This window comes from Pristiophorus japonicus, chromosome 14 (assembly GCF_044704955.1).
Source record: "Pristiophorus japonicus isolate sPriJap1 chromosome 14, sPriJap1.hap1, whole genome shotgun sequence".
NCBI classification, from domain to species: domain Eukaryota; kingdom Metazoa; phylum Chordata; class Chondrichthyes; family Pristiophoridae; genus Pristiophorus; species Pristiophorus japonicus.
The window spans coordinates 77,549,930-77,570,727 of record NC_091990.1 but is presented as its reverse complement, the minus strand read 5'-3'; the positions used below and the strand labels follow the sequence as shown (position 1 = coordinate 77,570,727).

The window sequence follows — 20,798 nt, the reverse complement described above, 5'->3', positions numbered from 1 at the left end:
CCAAGCAACAGAAATAGTTTCTCTCTGTCTACCCTATCTGTTCTCTTTACTATCTTGAAAAAATTTATCAAATCACCCATTAACCGTCTAAATTCTAGGGAATACATCCCTAATTTGTGTCAGCTCTCCTCGTAATTTAACCCTTAAGAGTTCAGATATGATTTTGGTAAATCGTTAGCTGCACTCTCTCCAAGGCCAATATATCATTCGTAAGGTGTGGTATCCAGAACTACTCACAGTACTCCAGGTGTGCTCTAACCAGGGCTTTGTATATCTGTAGCATAACTTCACTGCCTACAATTCTGCCTATCTTTGTGTCATCAACAAATTTGAATATGTGGCTTTCTATCCCATCATCTATGTCGTCAATAAATATGGTGACTAGTTGAGACCCCAACACAGATCCCTGCAGGACACCATTAGTTACATCCTGCCAATTAGAGTATTATCTGTAATCTCTGTCTCATGCCGCTCAGTCAATTTGCGAATCAGGTCAATAATTTGCCTCCAATTCCATTTGCTTCAATGTCAGTTAACAGTCTTTTATGAGGGACTTTATGAAATGCCTTCTGTAAGACCATATTGACTTAAAGGAGCAGAGATGAAGGCCATACCAGGGGGAATGACCAGGGTGAAAAAGACAAAGCCTCAAAGCTGGAGTTGAGGGTGTGATTTAGCAGATCGGTAGCTGCAGAAATGTCACACTGAATGGAAAGCCAAAGGCTGGACAGCTGGGAATTTGAAAGTGCAGTTGTAAGTGGCATGGGGGGGACTTTGTTCTGGGGAAGAGGGGAGAAAGAAGAAAGTGGGGTTGGGAAGAGCTTGGAGAAGGGGGATGTGGGTGGAGAGGGATACGAGCAAGCGATCAGAGATGGCCTTATCTGTGACTGACACGATTGGAATAGCGAGGCCACATGAGATGGCAAGGTCAAAGGGTGGCCATGAATATGAAGAGGAGAGTTAATATGGAGGGAGAGATTTAGGGAGTGAACTCAGAGGGAAGAGAGCATTCTGTTTTTTTTCCCTTTACATATTTGAACCCCACCCCCTGGATTATGAAGACATTATTTTTTTTTAAAACCAAAAAAAGATAAATAAAAAAAAAACGTTTCTTCTAACAATTTCGACTGTTGATAAAAAATTTGACTGCAGGCACAATGAAAACGTTCAACCCCAACGGGAAGGTAACGAGGGCATGAGTTGAGATGGATTTTGAAATCACTTATGATGAGCAGTCGCTCGGTGCAGAGGCTGCAGGAGGAAAGCAGTGAATATATCTCGGTGCGAAATTTGGCTTGGCACTTTGGTGGGCAGTAGAGAAGGAGGATTCTAAATGAGAGGCGAGAGGTGTGGAACAAGGTGAGATGCACAAAGGAGAAGGTGCCAGCGGAGTAGCGGGGACAGACCAAGGTGTGATTTGGTGATAAAGGCTACACCTCCACCATGGCGGCTTTGGTAGCGGCAAGTGGTGGAAGGTATAGCCAGGCGGAGAAGCTTCATTAAGTGGGAAGGTATTCGCACCCATCAGCTAGATTTCCATCAACACCATTATGTCGATTCAATCATCCACAATACATTTATGGTTAGCAGGACCTTATTCACAAGTGAATGGAGATTCTGGAAGGAGATGCTGAAAGAACGGTGGTAGCTGACCCAGTGGCAGAGTCCACAGGATCAGTGCTGGGAGAGGTGACTGGGATGGGAAGGAAATTGACAAGATTAACCTCCAGCGTGTGCGTTGGGTGGGAAGGTCGGAGAGAGAGAAGGATGGGCAGTTGGGGTTGCCGCTTGTAAGGTGCAAGCGACGAGTGCCTCGATGGATCCTTCAGAAGATGCCAAGAGAGGCACAGAGGAAAGCTTAGGCTTATCCATGAGGGAGTCAAGCCTGGCAGGAGAGTAGGAAGGTTGAGGAATGCTGAAGGGTTGGAGCAGGAATTTTGTAGGGCTGAATCCTTGAAAGAGGAAAAGTGAAAGGAGTCATGACAATAGGAGAGAGAGGTCTAGAATAGTAAAGAGGAAAGAAGAAAAAAGTAGAGAGAAATGAGGAAATAGAAATGATAAGTTTGGGTCCGGAGTGGCAGCCAAAACCCACATGCGCATAGACACAGGGAAGCTCAAGTTCCATAGGCGTGTAAGATAAGGAATTAAATGTCCTGTTAATAATCAGAGGATGAGTGAGTCTGAAAACTAATTGAATTGCAGAACACCGGAGGAAGAAATATTGGAGGTATTTCCATGGAAAGGAAAGGCGACGTGCAGAATTAATCGCTGGACGGAAGATCAGCCACGGCCCCTGCCACCGACCTGAGCAAGCCCAAGAGCCCAGAAGCACAGTACCAGCACTCACCTCTGTCCTGAGGTCCGTAGGCTGCTCTGCTCTTTTTTAATTTGAACTAGCACTCTCTTGTCCTCTTTCACTCTGAACTGGCACTCTCTGGTTCAGTGACAGTTTGAACTGACATTCTCTTGTCCTTTCAGTTTGAACTGGCACTGGAATTCCCTCCCTAAATTTCACCACCTCTCTCTCCTTCTTTAAGAACTCAAGACCTATGTCTTTCGCCAAGCTTTTGGTCATCTGTTAGAATGTCTCCTTCTGGCTCATTATCAATTTTTGTCTAATTATACTCCTGTGAAATGCCTTGGGATATGTTAAAAGTGCTAGTTGTTATTGCTGTCGTGGTAGCAAAATACATTTGATACAAAATATAGAATGTTGTGTTGAAAAGTCTATACATTTTTGTCTGGGTGGGAAAGGTTGAATGGCCGATTAATTTTCCTCATCTGCATATTTCTTGTGAGGATAAGGATGATGATATTGAAAATGAGCTGCTGGGGAACATGGAGTAGTGGAGCTGGTTAGGTCAATGCTGATGGGTGTGTGAAAATTATATGGGAGAGGACTGACTTCGGCACACTGAGATCTGGATTAGCTGAAATTAATGAAGGGTGGGGGCGATGAGTGACAAGTGACGAAAATATTTTAGAAATTGATTATTAAGGCAATGAAGGTGCAGAACAGTTTCAGAAGCAATAGAAATACCAATGGGATAACAGAAAGTACAGGACTAGCCTTTGCAGTACATTTAGCCACTCTTAAAAACTACTACTCCTCAATCACCCACTGAATCAAATATTCAACCAAATTTCCTTTAAAGTTTTCCACAATAAGGCATGATGGATATAGATTATACATAGGCCATTATGACTGTCGTGACCATTACTCACGGCTCTTGGAGGGTTCAGGGCTGAGCAACCTTCCGGTGGTGCTGTTGTTGGTGTGGATGTCTGTGTAGTTGGTAGAGATAATGTAGTGCTTTCACATGGTTCCATGTGCTTCACAATTACACAGTTCTTAGAACATAATGCATAGAAACACCAGCCTGCTTTGTCTGTGGAATTGTATACTACGTCCCCTGGAAAGAAATGGAAATAGAAATGCTAAGTTTTAAGTTTTGAATGGTTACATTAATTCACTATTCAGTTAAAAGGTACATTGTCACTTATTGCATTACACTTGTTGCACCATGGGATTTGAGGTTGCAGCTTTGTGCCAAGAATTTCACACACAGCAAATTGCAAATCTCACCTGTGCTGTCTGTGAAGTGCTTCTCTTTCCACTGTGAGAACAGAGATAAGATTGGCAGTTCAGTTATTGGGGCCACTCTTGGACCTACTCTAGATGTCGGCGTGTGAGAAAATAAGCACATAGGATTGGGCAGAGCTAAACAGACTGCCTTCCTGGGTGTGAAAGTGTGGATGGTGGGTTGTGGAATGTAAAGAAGAGATAAAAATAAAAACCACAACAATAAAAAAACCATGAACAGAAGTCAGATCCATAGTAATTACAAAATCATTCATTGATACACCAGAGTTGGCTTGAAAAGTTAAATGTTCAAAATAGGCAGATATCAATAGGTGTAAAACGAGCGAAGGCACTATAAAGCTGTCTCTCCTATTTATTATTTCCACATTAACAACCCTGCTTATCCTTAACCCAAATTGGTAAGAACATAATTGGAGACTTTCAATATCTGATACACTTACCAGGTGACAATATTTGTCCATTGACTTTGCAGAAGCAGCTGGTTGTTGCAGTCGAGGTGGGAGTCATTGTTACTGTTGTAGATTCGGATGTGCTGGGTGTAGTGGTGGGTGCTGTGGTAGTTTCACATTTTCTCGTATACGTAAAAATTTTACAATTCATATTACATAGAGTGTAATTACAGAACCCTGATTTCCCTGAAGAACTCACTATAATCTGCCCTGCAAGCAAAAGCAACAAACATTATGATGTAGTCATCTATGAACAATTCTAAATTTGAATATTATATTTATATATATAGATGATTGTTTCTCATATCTTGAGATTGAAGCACTAAGAACAAGGCTGTATGCTTACAATTTAAGAATGTTACACCTCAAGGAATATGGGTCATGCGTGGAAATTCCTACTCTTGATATTAGCAGCTAAATATTTCATTAATTCATGTAACATTCTGAAATCTACCACTTTAATCCTTTTGATTGGGCTTACTTTAGAAATGCAGATAGAATAGAGTCTGAGAGATCAAAAAGCATTCGCCCACTTATATTGGCAGCAATCATTTCTGCACCATCCTGTGTTCCTTTTGAGTTGTGTACACTCAGATGTCCTCACCAAGCATGTTTCTAATCACACCTTTGATGATAAGAGACCCTCTTCAAATTGCACCACAGTACTGCGGATTTTTCTAAAATCACCAGTCCAACACTTGTATGCATCTCAAAACATGGCTTGATAATTAGAGGTGTCAAGACAATGTAGCAGGTGACAGACAAACTGGGTAAAAGTGCATGGTACAAAAGGACCATGAAAACAAAGCACAAAAATTAGAAGACAGAAAAATTCAGGGGGCGACTGAAACTGCTGTCATCATTGTACTATCTGTACTAATATAATTTCTCTGCCCAAAGCAATACATCGATGTGATTATATTCACAGCGCACAAGCACACACAGCTTTCTAACATGGCAGGCAGCTCTCTCGGAAGCCACCGGAACCTGCTGCTTCTGTTTAATGATTAACTCTGTAGTTGCAGTACACTATACGTCCACATCCACAGTGTGGAGCTACAAGCATTACAAGCTCACAGACATTACAATGAAGATTTTGAATGTCACATAAATCCACAGTGTGAGTGAATAAAGCAGTGGGAAGGGCTGAAAATGCTCAGTGGTTACAAAGTTGCCTAATTTATAGAATCTACTTTGAACAGCTGATAGATTTTGCTGGAAATGCCAAATTTAGGCACATACATTATATACTGGAGTCGGCTTGACATCTCTTCATTATCACCAGGTTGTCTTCCTGTAGTTCATTGGGACACAGGGCAAACTGATGAGGTGTGCAACTTGGGTGGAAACCTTTAGGATTTTGTGCTATTGGCATGTGAAAGTAATTTCTTCACAAACGTAAAGTGCAGGAAGAGGACAATTCGACAACAAGATGACATTCAACAGCATTACCATCGCCGAATCCCCCACCATCAACATCCTGGGGGTCACCATTGACCTGAAACTTAACTGGACCAGCCACATAAATACTGAGGCTACAAGAGCAGGTTAGAGGCTGGGTATTCTGCAGTGAGTGTCTCACCTCCTGACTCTCCAAAGCCTTTCCACCATCTACATAGATCAAGTCAGCAGTTTGATGGAATACTTTCCACTCAAGCTTCCTCCTGTCTTTCCTCATCTAAATTTATCAGCATAACTCTCTATTCCCTTCTCGTTCATATCAATCTTCCTTGCTGCCATGCTCCACCTCACAGTCGACAAGCTCCCCGCTGAAGTGGAACTAAACTACAGAACTAGTGGGAACCTGTTCAACTTCGCCGTCTCCAGGCCAGGTCCAAGACCACCCCAACCTCTGTCGTCGAGCTACAGTACGCGGACGATGCCTGCGTCTGCGCACATATAGAGGCTGAACTCCAGGACATAGTCGATGTATTTACTGAGGCGTACGAAAGCATGGGCCTTATGCTAAACATCAGTAAGACAAAGGCCCTCCACCAGCCTGTCCTCACCGCACAACACTGCCCCCCAGTCTTCAAGATCCACGGCGCGGCGCTGGTCAACGTGGACCACTTTCCATATCTTGGGAGCCTCCTATCAACAAGTGTAGGCATTGACGACGAGATCCAACACCGACTCCAGAGCGCCAGTGCAGCTTTCGGCCACCTGAGGAAAAGAGTGTTTGAAGACCTGGCCTTCAAAACTGCCACCAAGCTCATGGTCTACAGGGCTGTAGTAATACCCTCCTTCCTGTATGGCTCAGAAACATGGACCATATACAGTAGACACCTCAAGTCACTGGAGAAATACCACCAATGATGTCTCCGCAAGATCCTACAAATACCCTGGGAGGACAGTCGCACCAACGCTAGTGTCCTCGACCAGGCCAACATTCCCAGCATTGAAGCACTGACCACACTTGATCAACTCCGTTGGGCAGGCCACATAGTTTGCATGCCAGACACGAGATTCCCAAAGCAAGCGCTCTACTCGGAACTCCTTCACGGTAAACAAGCCAAAGGTGGGCAGAGGAAACGTTACAAGGACACCCTGAAAGCCTCCCTGATAAATGCAACATCTCCACTGACACTTGGGAGTCCCTGGCCAAAGACCGCCCTAAGTGTAGGAAGTGCAGCCGGGAGGGCGCTGAGCACCTCGAGTCTCATCACTGAGAGCACGCAGAAATCGAGCGCAGGCAGCGGAAAGAACGTGCGGCAAACCAATCTCACCCACCCCTTCCCTCAACAACTATCTGTCCCACCTGTGACAGAGAATGTGGTTCTCGTATTGGACTGCACAGCCACCTAAGAACTCATGTTAAGAATGGAAGCAAGTCTTCTATTCCGAGGGACTGCCTATGATGATGATATGCTTGTCTAGCGTCCCCTTAAATGCATCTATACTGTTTGCTTCAACCGCCCCCTGTGGTAGCGAGTTCTACATTCTTACAATTCTTTGGGTAAAGAAATAGCTGCTGAATTCCTAATTGGATTTCTTGGTGACTATCTTATATTGATGGCCTCTAGTTATGCTCTTCCTCACAAGTGAAAACATTCTCTCTTTATACATGCTATCAAAACCTTTCATAATTTTGAAGACATTAATTAGGTTACCCCTCAGCCTTTTTTCAAGAGAAAAGAGACCCAGCCTGTTCATCCTTTCCTAATATATATACCCTTGCATGTCTGGTATCATTCTTGTAAATCTTCCCTGCACCCACTCCAGTGACTCTATATCCTTTTTATAATATGGGGACCAGAATTGTATGCAATACTCGAAGTGTGGTCTAACCAAGGTTTGATACAGGTTTAGCATAACTTCCCTACTTTTCAATTCTACACCTCTAGAAATAAACCCTAGTGTTTGGTTTGCTTGTTTTATGTCCTTGCTAACCTGTGTCACAACGTTTAGTGATTTGTGTATTTGTACTCCGAGATCCCTTTGTTCCTCTACCCCACCTAGACTCGCACACTCCCAGTAATACGTGACCTCCCTATTCTTCCAACCAAAATGTAATACCTCACATTTATCTGTGTTGAACTTCATTTGCCAATTATATGCCCATTCTGCAAGTTTATTAATATCCTCCTGTAATTTGTTGCAGTATCCTCATTATTGACTATCCCCCCCCAATTTGGTGTCATCCGCAAATTTAGAAATTGTGTTTTTGATTTCAAAGCCTAAATCGTGAATATAGATTGTCAACAGCAGTGGTCCTTGTGGAACACCACTACCCACCTTCTATCACTGTGAATAGCTTCCCTTTTATCCCTACTCTCTGCTTTCTGTCTTGAAGCCAGCTAGCGATCCATTCTGCTACTTGTCCCCTGACTCCGCATTCTCTGACCTTATTTATCAGTCTATTATGGGGTACCTTATCGAAGGCCTTTTGAAAATCCAAATAAATTACAACTACTGCATTACCATCGTCTACTTTCTCTGTTACCTCTTCAAAGAATTCAATGAGGTTGGTCAAGCAACACTTTGCCTTTTGAAATCCATGCTGACTATTCATTATTATATTTTTGGTTTCTAGATGTTCTTCTATTTTCTCCTTTAGTAGGGATTCCATTATTTTTCCTACCACTGATGTTAAGCTGACTGGTCTATACCTCCCTGGATATATTCTATCCCCTTTCTTAAATATGGGTATTACAGTCTTCTGGCACTACACCTTTTTCTAACGAATTATTAAATATGTGCAGTAATGCCTCTGCTATCTTTTCCATAAATTCCTTTAAAATGCATGGATGCAATCCATCTGGACCAGGGGTTTTATCCTCTTTGAGTTTGATTAGCTTATTTAATACAGCCCCTCTTTTTATTTTAAATGCTCATATCACATTACTAATCTCATCATCCAATGTCATGACCACCTGTTCTATCTCCCTGGTAAATACTGAAGCAAAATAATTATTTAATATTTCTGCCATCTCTCTATCGCTACATAAGAACATAGAAACCTCTGGTATTATCCTCTCTATCCCTTAATGGCCCTATTCCTATCCCAAACTTCCATTTTTATTGATGTGCCTGTAAAATATTTTACTATTTTGTTTTATGTTCCTTAATAGTTCCTCTTTGCCTTCCTAATTGTTTTTTTGACTTCTCATAATCATTTCATATTGTCCCTTATCATGCATTCCCCTGCTGTCTAAGTACTTAATGTACTGCCTCTTTCCTCAGCCTCAATTGTTCCCTTAATGGTTTTATTCCTCTATGGAGTCTCATTAGTGTTTAGTTTATTCTTTCCTTTTAGCAGAATATATTGTTCCTGCACTCTAACACCATTTTAAGTGTTTCCAATTGCTGTTCTACATAGTTTTTTGCCAATATTGTTGCCCATTTTATTTCCCCAAGTTTTATTCTCAGCCCCTCAAAATCAGCTTTTTTCCAATCTGGTACCCTGGTTTTTGTCATACTTCTGTCCTTCTCAATTACCATTTTAAAGCGTATTATATTATGGTCACTATTGCCTAAATGGTCCCCTAAATTTTACTTCTCTTATCTGCTCCGGTTCATTCCCCATTACTAGATCCAATAGCAAATCCTTCCTTGTTGGGCTTTTTACATATTGGGTTAGAAATGAGTTCTATGCACGTTGTAGAAACTCCATTACCTTATCCCCTTTACCTACCTCTTCTGTCCAATTAATATCGGAGTAGTTGAAATCCCCCATGATTATTATTCTATGTTTTTTACTCATTTCCCTAATTTGTCTGCATATTTCTTCCTCCACCTCCCTTCCACTATTAGGTAGTCTGTAGACTACACCTATCAGTGTGATTGATCCTTTATTATCTTTTATCTCTATCCATATGGATTCTATTTTTGTCTTTTTCTACTGCTGTTATGTTATCTCTAATAAGTACAGCTACTCCACCTCGCCTTTTCCTCTCTCTATCTTTTCTAAATATATTATACCCTGCAATGTTCAATTTGCAGTCCTGATTTTTCTGTAGCCATGTCTCAGTAATCCCTACTATGTCTGGTTCCCTGCTATGCATAATTGCCTCCAGCTCCCCTGTTTTATTACGGACACTGTGTGCATTCCTCTACACACAGCTTAACTCATTTTTAATGGATTTACTTGCACTTTATATTTAACCATCTTTTTAGACTACAGTTCGAAAACTGTATTTATCCCCTTGCCATCAATGTCGTGCCTTACTTTATTCTTTCCTGTTTTGTTTATATTTAGACTGGTTACATTACTTGTAGATCCTTCCCCCCCCCCCACCCCCCATTTTACTAATTTAAAGCCTTTGCCACCTCCCTACTTACTCTTTCCGCTAGGACGTGAGTCCCATCCTGGTTCAGATGAAGCCCGTCCCATTAGTACAGCTCCTTCCTGTTCCAGAACTGATACCAGTGTCCCATGAAAAGGAACCCCTCTTTCCCACACCAGCCCTTTAGCCAGTCCTGATCTGTCTGCTTCTATGCCAATTTGCACAAGGCTCGGGCAATAGTCCTGCTTTTTAATTTATAGCCTAACTCCTGATAGTCTTTCAGCAGGACCTCTTCCATGTTTCTACTTAAGTTCCAACAAGGACCATGACAATTGGATTTACTTCCTCCCTTTTCAAGTTCGTCTCCAGCTGCCGTGAGATATACCTTACCCTGGCACTACACCCTTCAAGATTTTTGTTCTTGACTGCAGAGGATGCTATCTATCCCGCTAATTATAGAGTCCCCTATCACTACTACATTTCTATTATGCTCTTCCCCCACCTTGGACAGCTTCTGAACCACGGTGCCTTGGTCTGCATTGTGTCTGTCCTCTCTGCAGTATTTCTCCTTGGTCTCACAGATAGCAAGCACATTGTACCTTTTGCGGAACTTCCTTCTCAACCTCTCCTAAATCCCCGCTACCCGGCTCCCTAACAGTCACACCCTCTCTTTCCTGAACCTGTGATTTCCTCTGGATTGTATTCTAGATAAAACTGTCAAAAAATTCCTGCCCCTTCCTATGTGTCGGAGTGTTTCGAACTCGCAGTCTCGCTCACTCTGAGCCGGAGAGATTCGAAATGGAGACAGCTTCTGCGGATGTGCTTGCTTGGGACAGTATCACTGTCCACAAACTCCCACATACTGCAGTCCAGACACACAACCTTCGCTGCTATATCTTAGTCTAGTCTTATTATATTTATTTAATTAGCTAAAGTTTTTATTCAATTATTATTTATAGTTATTCCATGATTATATATAGTTATGCACTGCAGCAACTCGCCAAGACTCCATCAACAGCACTTCCCAAACCCACGACCTCAACCAACTTCTGTAAGGACAAGGGCAACAGGCGCATGAGAACACCATCACCTACAAGTTCCCCGCCAAGTCACACACCATCCTGACTTGGAAATATATCGCTGTTCCTCCATGGCCGCTGGATCAAAATCCTGGAACTCCCGCCCTAACAGCACGGTGGGAATATCATCACCACATGAACAGCAACAGTACAAGAAGGCGGCTCACCACCTCATTCTCAAGGGCAATTAGGGATGGGCAATAAATGCTGGCCTTGTCAGTGACGCCTACATCCGTGAATGAATATTAAAAAAAATGAGAACAGGCCAGCATGTGCTGCACCCAAACATATGTAGGACAGTCTTTCTTGAGAAATGCATGGTTCATCAATTTCAATACAAATCCATCTCTGATGTTTTACAAAAACATCCATTTAATATAAAAGAATGTTATGGAAATGACTTTGGCTTCAGTTCAATGATCTGATTCAATTATTGTATTCAATAGTGTTTCATATAAGACAATCCTACCAAGTTTCTGGTCAACTTGTATTTGCATCAGATTGTTAATAAGTGATACACTTACCAGGTGACAGTATTTGTCCATTAAATTCACAGCAGCTCCAAGGTCTTCTTGTTGCGCTGGAAGTTGTTATTCCTGTTGTAGATTCGGGTGTGCTGGCTGTAGTGGTGGGTGCTGTGGTGGTTTCACATTTTCCCGTATACTTCAAAATATCACAACTCTGAGTACATAGAGTGAAATGACAGAACCCTGATTTCCCTGCAGAAGTCACAATAGCCTGCCCTGGAAGCAAAAACAATGGAAATTATGATTTAGACTTCTAATAGCAAGTCTTCATTCAGAATTTACATATGAAGATAACTCATATCATATATAGAGATTTAAGCAATAGGAACAAGGCTCTATGGTTGAATTTAAGACTATTACACCTCAAGGCAATGCCATTGGCTTGGAAATGACTGCAGACAATATTAGCAGATAAACGTTTCATCAGCTCCATATAAAATTCCTCAATCTGCAATTTAAAACTGCTTTGAATTCTGTTGATTGGGTGAGTGCTTGCTTTAGAAATGCAGACAGAACAATGTCTGAAGGGATCAATAAGTATTTGCCCACTTGTATTGTCACCACAGATATGAGACCATGCAGCGTTCCTTTTAAGTACTGGGCCCTCAGACGTCCTCACCAGGCAAGTTCCTAAACTCACCTGTGATGATAAGAGGTCCTCTTCAAATTAAGCCACAATACTGTAGATTTATATTACATGCAGCACTTGTATGCATCTCAAGATACTGCTTGAAAATTTAAGATGTTAAGGCAACACAGATATTGACAGACAGGGTAAATGGGTAAAGTACGGTGGGACAATAAAAACAAAACATAGAATAGAGCAAAACAGAGGAGATCAGGGGGAGACTGCAACTGATGCCATCATTCGACAGCAATAAAATTTCTCTGCGCAAAGGAACACGTGGAGATGTTGCATGTTGCAACAAACTACAGATATTTGTTTGAGAGAATGAAGCACAGGAATGGCTGAAAGTACTCAATGGTTGCAAAGTTGCCTAATTCATCAAATCTATTTGGACCAGAACATAGACTTTTACTGGAAATGCCAAATTTACGCACATACATTATAGATTAGAGTCTGCTTGATGTCACTCGATTAACACCAGATTATCTTCCTGAAGTTCAATAGGACACAGGGCTGAAAGCAGATGTCAGCAACTTGGGTATAAACCTTTAACATTTTGTGCTATTGGCACGTGAAGGTAAATGCCAGAGGATTTCTTCACAGGTGGGAAGAGCAGAAAGAGGGCAAATTAAAGCAGGCTGGCTTTTGCTGCTCCCAAACATATAGAAGATGGCAATCTTTGGGAAAAGCAGGAATCATTAGTTTCAATACAAATCATTCTCTAAAATTACATTTAATGTCTTACAAAACCATCCACTAAATGTAAACAATGAAGAGACTGGAGATTCACTTCAATGATCTGATTCAATTATTGTAGTCAATTGTGATGCATATTAGACATTGCTCCCAAGTTTCTTGTGTGACTTTGATTGCATCAGATTGTTAATAACAGATACACTTACCAGGTGACATTATTCGTCCATTGTCATTGCAGGAGCAGCTTGTTGTTCCCGTGGAGGTGGGAGTTATTGTTACTGTTGTAGATTCGGGTGTGCTGGCTGTAGTGGTGGGTGCTGTAGTGGTTTCACATTTTCCCGTATACTTCAAAATATCACAACTCTGAGTACATAGAGTGAAATTACACAATCTTGATTTCTCTGCAGAAGTCACAATAGCCTGCCCTGGAAGCAAAAGCAATGGAAATTATGATTTAGACAGCTAATAGCAAGCCTTCATTCAGAATTTATAAAAGTAGACAACTATCACTCACATCTTGAGATATAGGCAATAAGAACATAGAAACAGAGAAGCATAGAAAATAGGTGCAGGAGTAGGCCATTCAGACCTTCGAGCCTACACTGCCATTTGTCAAGCATGATTTCCCTTTCACAAATCCATGTTGACTTGGACCTATCATGTCACCTCTTTCCAAATTTGCTGCTATGACATCCTTAATAATTGATTCCATCATTTTACCCACTACCGATGTCAGGCTGACCGGTCTATAATTCCCTGTTTTCTCTCTCACTCCTTTTTTACAAAGTGGGGTTACATTGGCTACCCTCCACTCGATAGGAACCGATCAAGAGTCTATGGAATGTTGGAAAATGACTGTCAATGCATCCGCTATTTCCAAGTCCACCTCTTTAAGTACTCTGGGATGCAGACCATCAGGCCCTGGGGATTATCGGCCTTCAATCCCATCAATTTCCCCAACACAATTTCCCGACTAATAAGGATTTCTCTCAGTTCCTCCTTCTTACGAGACCCTCTGACCCCTTTTATATCCGGAAGGTTGTTTGTGTCCTCCTTAGTGAATACCGAACCAAAGCACTTGTTCAATTGGTCTGCCATTTCTTTGTTCCCCGTTATGACTTCCCCTGATTCTGACTGCAGGGGACCTACGTTTGCCTTTACTAATCTTTTTCTCTTTACATATCGATAGAAGCTTTTGCAGTCTGTCTTAATGTTCCCTGCAATCTTGCTCTTGTACACTATTTTCCCTGCCCTAATCAAACGCTTTGTGCTCCTCTGCTAAGTTCTAAATTTCTCCCAGTCGCCGGGTTCGCTGCTATTTCTGGCCAATTTGTATGCCACTTCCCTGGCTTTAATACTATCCCTGATTTCCCTTGATAGCCACGGTTGAGCCACCTTCCCTTTTTTATTTTTACGCCAGACAGGGATGTACAATTGTTGTAGTTCATCCATGCGGTCTCAAAATGTCTGCCATTGCCCATCCTCTGTCAACCCCTTAAGTATCATTCGCCAATCTATCCTAGCCAATTCACGCCTCATACCTTCAAAGTTACCCTTCTTTAAGTTCTGGACCATGGTCTCTGAATTAACTGTTTCATTCTCCATCCTAATGTAGAATTCCACCATATTATGGTCACTCTCCCCCAAGGAGCCTCGCACAACGAGATTGCGAATTAATCCTCTCTCATTACACAATACCCAGTCTAAGATGGCCTCCCCCCCAGTTGCTACCTCGAAATATTGGTCTGGAAAACCATCCCTTATGCACTCCAGGAAATTCCTCCTCCATCGTATTGCTTCCAGTTTGGTTAGCCCAATCTATATGCATATTAAAGTCACCCATGATAACTGCTGCACCTTTATTGCACCCCTAATTTCCTGTTTGATGCCCTTCACAACATCACTACTACTGTTTGGAGGTCTGTACACAACTTCCACCAACAAGGCTCTATGTTTAAAATTTAAGACTGTTGCACCTCAAGAAAATGGCACTGGGCATGTAATTTGTTGCAGATGATATTATGAGTTACATGTTTCATCAGCCCATATCACATTCTTAAATCTGCTATTTAATGCTGCTGTTAATTCTTTTGATTGGGTTTGTGCTTGTTTTAGAAATGCAGCCTGAACAACGTCCGAAAAGGTCAAAAAGTATTCGCCTGATTGTATTGTCACCAACGATATGAGATAATGCAGTGTTCCTTTTGAGTTGTGTGCCATCAGACGTCCTCACCAAGCAAGTTTCTAAACCCACCTGTGATGATAAAAGGCTCACTTCAAATAAAGCCACAACACTGTAGATTTCCATGAAAATCTACAGAACAACATTGGAATACATCTCAAGACATGGCTTGAAAAGGTTAGATGTCAGGGCAACACAGACACTGACTGACAGACTGGCAAAATGGGTGAGGGACGGAGGGACCATAAAAACAAAACATAGAAAAGGGTAAAACAGAGGAGATTAGGAGGAGATTGGAACAGGTGTCACCATTCTGCAGCCAATAAATCTTCTCTGCCCAGAGGAACTCGTGGAGATGTTGGATATTGCAACAAACTACAGATATTGGCCTGAGAGAATGAAGCACAGGAAAGGGCTGAAAATGCTCAGCGGTTGGAATGTTTACATACATTGTAAATTGGTACTTGCATGATGAGTCTCCATTAACAGCAGGCTATCTTCCTGAAGTTCAATGGGACATTGGGCTAAAAGCAGATGTCAGCACTTGGGTGAACCCTTTAGTTCTTTGAGCTATTGGCACGTGAAAACAAAAGCCAGAGGATTTCTTCACAGGTGGGAAGAGCAGGAAGAGGGCCAATTAAAGCAGGCTGGCATTTGCTGCTCCCAAACATATAGAAGATGGCACTCTTTGGGAAATGCAGGAATCATTAGTTTCAATGCAAATCATTCTGTGAAATTACATTTAATGTTTCACAAAACCATCCACTAAATGTAAACAATGAAGGGACAGGAGCTTCACTTCAATGATCTGATTCAATTATTGTCATCAATTGTGATCCATATTAGACATCGCTCCCAAGTTTCTTGTGTGACTTTGATTGCATCAGATTGTTCACAACAGATACACTTACCAGGTGACATTATTCGTCCATTGACATTGCAGGAGCAGCTTGTTGTTCCCGTGGAGGTGGGAGTTATTGTTACTGTTGTAGATTCGGGTGTGCTGGCTGTCGTGGTGGGTGCTGTGGTGGTTTCACATTTTCCCGTATACTTCAAAATATCACAACTCTGAGTACATAGAGTGAAATGACAGAACCCTGATTTCCCTGCAGAAGTCACAATAGCCTGCCCTGGAAGCAAAAGCAATGGAAATTATGATTGAGACAGCTAATAGCAAGTCTTCATTCAGAATTTATAAATGTCGACAACTGTCACTCAGATCTTGTGATATAGGCAATAAGAACATAGAAACATAGAAAATAGGTGCAGGAGTAGGCCATTCAGACCTTCGAGCCTGCACCGCCTTTCAATGAGTTCATGGCTGAACATGCAACTTCAGTACCCCATTCCTGCTTTCTCGCCATACCCCTTGACCCCCCAGTAGTAAGGACTACATCGAACTCCTGTTTGAACATATTTAGTGAATTGGCCTCAACAACTTTCTGTGGTAGAGAATTCCACAGGTTCACCACTCTCTGGGTGAAGAAGTTTCTCCTCATCTCGGTCCTAAATGGCTTACCCCTTATCCTTAGACTGTGACCCCTGGTTCTGGACTTCCCCAACATTGGGAACATTCTTCCTGCATCTAACCTGTCTAAACCCGTCAGAATTTTAAACGTTTCTATGAGACCCCCTCTCATTCTTCTGAAGTCCAGTGAAGACAAGCCTAGTTGATCCAGTCTTTCTTGATATGTCAGTCCCGCCATCCCAGGAATCAGTCTGGTGAACCTTCGCTGCACTCCCTCAATAGCAAGAATGTCCTTCCTCAAGTTAGGAGACCAAAACTGTACACAATACTCCAGGTGTGGCCTCACAAAGGCCCTGTACACTGTAGTAACACCTCCCTGCCCCTGTACTCAAATCCCCTCGCTATGAAGGCCAACATGCCATTTGCTTTCTTAACCGCCTGCTGTACCTGCATGCCAACCTTCAATGACTGATGTACCATGACACCCAGGTCTCGTTGCACCTCCACTTTTCCTAATCTGTTACCATTCAGATAATAATCTGTCTCTCTGTTTTTACAACCAAAGTGGATAACCTCACATTTATCCACATTATACTTCATCTGCCATGCATTTGCCCACTCACCTAACCTATCCAAGTCACTCTACAGCCTCATAGCAACCTCCTCGCAGCTCACACTGCCACCCAACATAGTGTCATCCGCAAATTTGGAGATACTACATTTAATCCCCTCGTCTAAATCATTAATCTGCAATGCAAACAGCTGGGGCCCCAGCACAGAACCTTGCGGTACCCCACTAGTCACTGCCTGCCATTCTGAAAAGTACCCATTTACTCCTACTCTTTGCTTCCTGTCTGCCAACCAGTTCTCAATTCACGTCAGCACACTACACCCAATCCCATGTGCTTTAACTTTGCACACTAATCTCTTGTGTGGGACCTTGTCGAAAGCCTTCTGAAAGTCCAAATACACCACATCAACTGGTTCTCCCTTGTCCACTCTACTGGAAACATCCTCAAAAAATTCCAGAAGATTTGTCAAGCATGATTTCCCTTTCACAAATCCATGCTGACTTGGACCGATCATGTCACCTCTTTCCAAATGCACTGCTATGACATCCTTAATAATTGATTCCATCATTTTACCCACTACCGATGTCAGGCAGACCGGTCTATAATTCCCTGTTTTCTCTCTCCCTCCTTTTTTAAAAAGTGGGGTTACATTGGCTACCCTCCACTCCATAGGAATTGATCCAGAGTCAATGGAATGTTGGAAAATGACTGTCAATGCATCCGCTATTTCCAAGGTCACCTCCTTAAGTACTCTGGGATGCAGTCCATCAGTTCCTGGGGATTTATCGGCCTTCAATCCCATCAATTTCCCCAACACAATTTCCCGACTAATAAGGATTTCTCTCAGTTTCTCCTTCTTACGAGACCCTCTGACCCCTTTTATATCCGGAAGGTTGTTTGTGTCCTCCTTAGTGAATACCGAACCAAAGTACTTGTTCAATTGGTCTGCCATTTCTTTGTTCCCCGTTATGACTTCCCCTGATTCTGACTGCTGGGGACCTACGTTTGTCTTTACTAACCTTTTTCTCTTTTCATCTCTATAGAAGCTTTTGCAGTCCGTCTTAATGTTCCCTGCAATCTTCCTCTCGTACTCTATTTTCCCTGCCCTAATCAAATCCTTTGTCCTCTTCTGCTGAGTTCTAAATTTCTCCCAGTCTCCGGGTTCGCTGCTATTTCTGGCTAATTTGTATGCCACTTCCCTGGCTTTAATACTATCCCTGATTTCCCTTGATAGCCACATTGAGCCACCTTCCCTTTTTTTATTTTTACGCCAGACAGGGATGTACAATTGTTGTAGTTCATCCATGCGGTCTCTAAATGTCTGCCATTGCCCATCCACTGTCAACCCCTTAAGTATCATTCGCCAATCTATCCTAGCCAATTCACGCCTCATACCTTCAAAGTTACCCTTCTTTAAGTTCTGGACCATGGTCTCTGAATTAACTGTTTCATTCTCTATCCTAATGTAGAATTCCACCATATTATGGTCACTCTTCCACAAGGGGCCTTGCACAACGAGATTGCTAATTAATCCTCTCTCATTACACAACACCCAGTCTAAGACGGCCTCCCCCCCAGTTGGTTCCTTGACATATTGGTCGAGAAAACCATCCCTTATGCACTCCAGGAAATCCTCCTCCACCGTATTGCTTACAGTTTGGTTCGCCCAATCTGCATGCATATTAAAGTCACCCATGATAACTGCTGCACCTTGATTGCACCCGTAATTTCCTGTTTGATGCCCTTCCCAACATCACTACTACTGTTTGGAGGTCTGTACACAACTCCCACTAACAAGGCTCTATGTTTAAAATTTAAGACTGTTACACTTGAAGGAAATGGCGTTAGGCATGTAATTTGTTGCAGACCATATTATGAGTTACACGTTTCATCAGCCCATATCATATTCTTAAATCTGCTATTTCATGCTGCTGTTAATTCTTTTGATTGGGTTTGTGCTTGTTTTAGAAATGCAGCCTGAACAATGTCCGAAAAGGTCAAAAAGTATTCGCCTGATTGTATTGTCACCAACCATATGAAATAATGCAGTGTTCCTTTTGAGTTGTGTATCATCAGACATACTCACCAAGCAAATTTCTAAACCCACCTGTAATGATAAGAGGCCCTCTTCAAATTAAGCCACAATACTGGAGATTTCCATTAAAATCACCAGAACACTTGTACACATCTCAAGATATGGCTTGAAAAGGTTGGATGCCAGGGCAACACAGATACCGACTGACAAAATGGGTGAGGTACGGAGGGAGCATAAAAACAAAACTTAGAAAAGGGTAAAACAGAAGAGATCAGGAGGAGACTGGAACTGGTGTCACCATTCAGCAGGCAATACATTTTCTCTGTCCAGAGGAACACGTGGAGATGTTGGATGTTGCAACAAACTCCAGATATTTGTGTGAGTAGAATGAAGCACAGGAAAGGGCTGAAAATGCTCAGCGGTTGGAATGTTTACATACATTGTAAATTGGTATTTGCATGATGACTCTCCATTAACAGCAGGCTATCTTCCTGAAATTCAAAGGGACATCGGGCTAAAAGCAGATGTCAGCAACTTGGGTGAACCCTTTAGTACTTTGTGCTGTTGGCACGTGAAAGTAAAAGCCAGAGGATTTCTTCACAGGTGGGAAGAGCAGGAAGAGGGCCAATCAAAGCAGGCTGGCTTTCGCTGCTCCCAAACATATAGAAGATGGCACTCTTTGGGAAATTGGTCTCAAGACAAATCATTCTGTGAAATTACATTTAATGTTTCACAAAACCATCCACTAAATGTAAACAATGAAGGGACTGGAGCTTCACTTCAATGATCTGATTCAATTATTGTAGTCAATTGTGATCCATATTAGACATCGCTCCCAAGTTTCTTGTGTGACTTTAATTGCATCAGATTGTTAATAACAGATACACTTACCAGGTGACATTATTCGTCCATTGACATTGCAGGAGCAGCTCGTTGTTCCCGTAGAGGTGGGTGTTATTGTTACTGTTGTCGATTCGGGTGTGCTGGCTGTAGTGGTGGGTGCTGTGGTGGTTTCACATCTTCCCGTATACTTCAAAATATCACAACTCTTAGTACATAGAGTGAAATTACAGAACCCTGATTTCCCTGCAGAAGTGACAATAGCCTGCCCTGGAAGCAAAAGCAATGGAAATTATGATTTAGACAGCTAATAGCAAGTCTTCATTCAGAATTTAAAAATGTAGACAACTGTCACTCACATATTGAGATATAGGCAATAAGAACAAGGCTCTATGTTTAAAATTTAAGACTGTTACACCTGAAGGAAATGGGATTGGGCATGTAATTTGTTACAGACGATATTATCAGTTTCACGTTTCATCAGCCCATATCACATTCTTAAATCTGCTATTTAATGCTGCTGTTAATTCTTTTGATTGGGTTTGTGCTTGCTTTAGAAATGCAGCCTGAACAATGTCCGAAAAGGTCAATAAGTATTCGCCTGAATGTATTGCCACCAACAATATGAGATAATGCAGTGTTCCTTTTGAGTTGTGTGCCATCAGACGTCCTCACCAAGCAAGTTTCTAAAGCCACCTGTGATGATAGAAACATAGAAAATAGGTGCAGAAGTCGGCCATTCGGCCTTTCTAGCCTGCACCGCCATTCAATGAGTTCATGGCTGAACATGCAACTTCAGTACCCCATTCCTGCTTTCTCACCATACCCCTTGATTCCCCCAGTAGTAAGGACTTCATCTAACTCCTTTTTGAATATATTTAGTGAATTGGCCTCAACAACTTTCTGTGGTAGAGAATTCCACAGGTTCACCACTCTCTGGGTGAAGAAATTCCTCCTCATCTCGGTCCTAAATGGCTTCCCCCTTATCCTTA

General features: G+C 42.1%; 1 protein-coding gene across 1 annotated transcript in view; it reads right to left on the bottom strand.

Moving 5' to 3' along the window:
• Positions 1 to 20,798, bottom strand: part of LOC139279613 (mucin-2-like) — a 442,102-nt gene that overhangs the window by 45,666 nt on the left and 375,638 nt on the right. Inside the window, exons 68-73 of the mRNA XM_070898728.1 lie at positions 19,858 to 20,076; positions 15,803 to 16,021; positions 12,916 to 13,134; positions 11,383 to 11,601; positions 4,045 to 4,263; positions 3,226 to 3,413 (exon numbers count right to left, since the gene is read on the bottom strand). Coding sequence (XP_070754829.1) covers positions 3,226 to 3,413; positions 4,045 to 4,263; positions 11,383 to 11,601; positions 12,916 to 13,134; positions 15,803 to 16,021; positions 19,858 to 20,076 — 1,283 coding nt within the window. The remainder of the gene's footprint in view (positions 1 to 3,225; positions 3,414 to 4,044; positions 4,264 to 11,382; positions 11,602 to 12,915; positions 13,135 to 15,802; positions 16,022 to 19,857; positions 20,077 to 20,798) is intronic.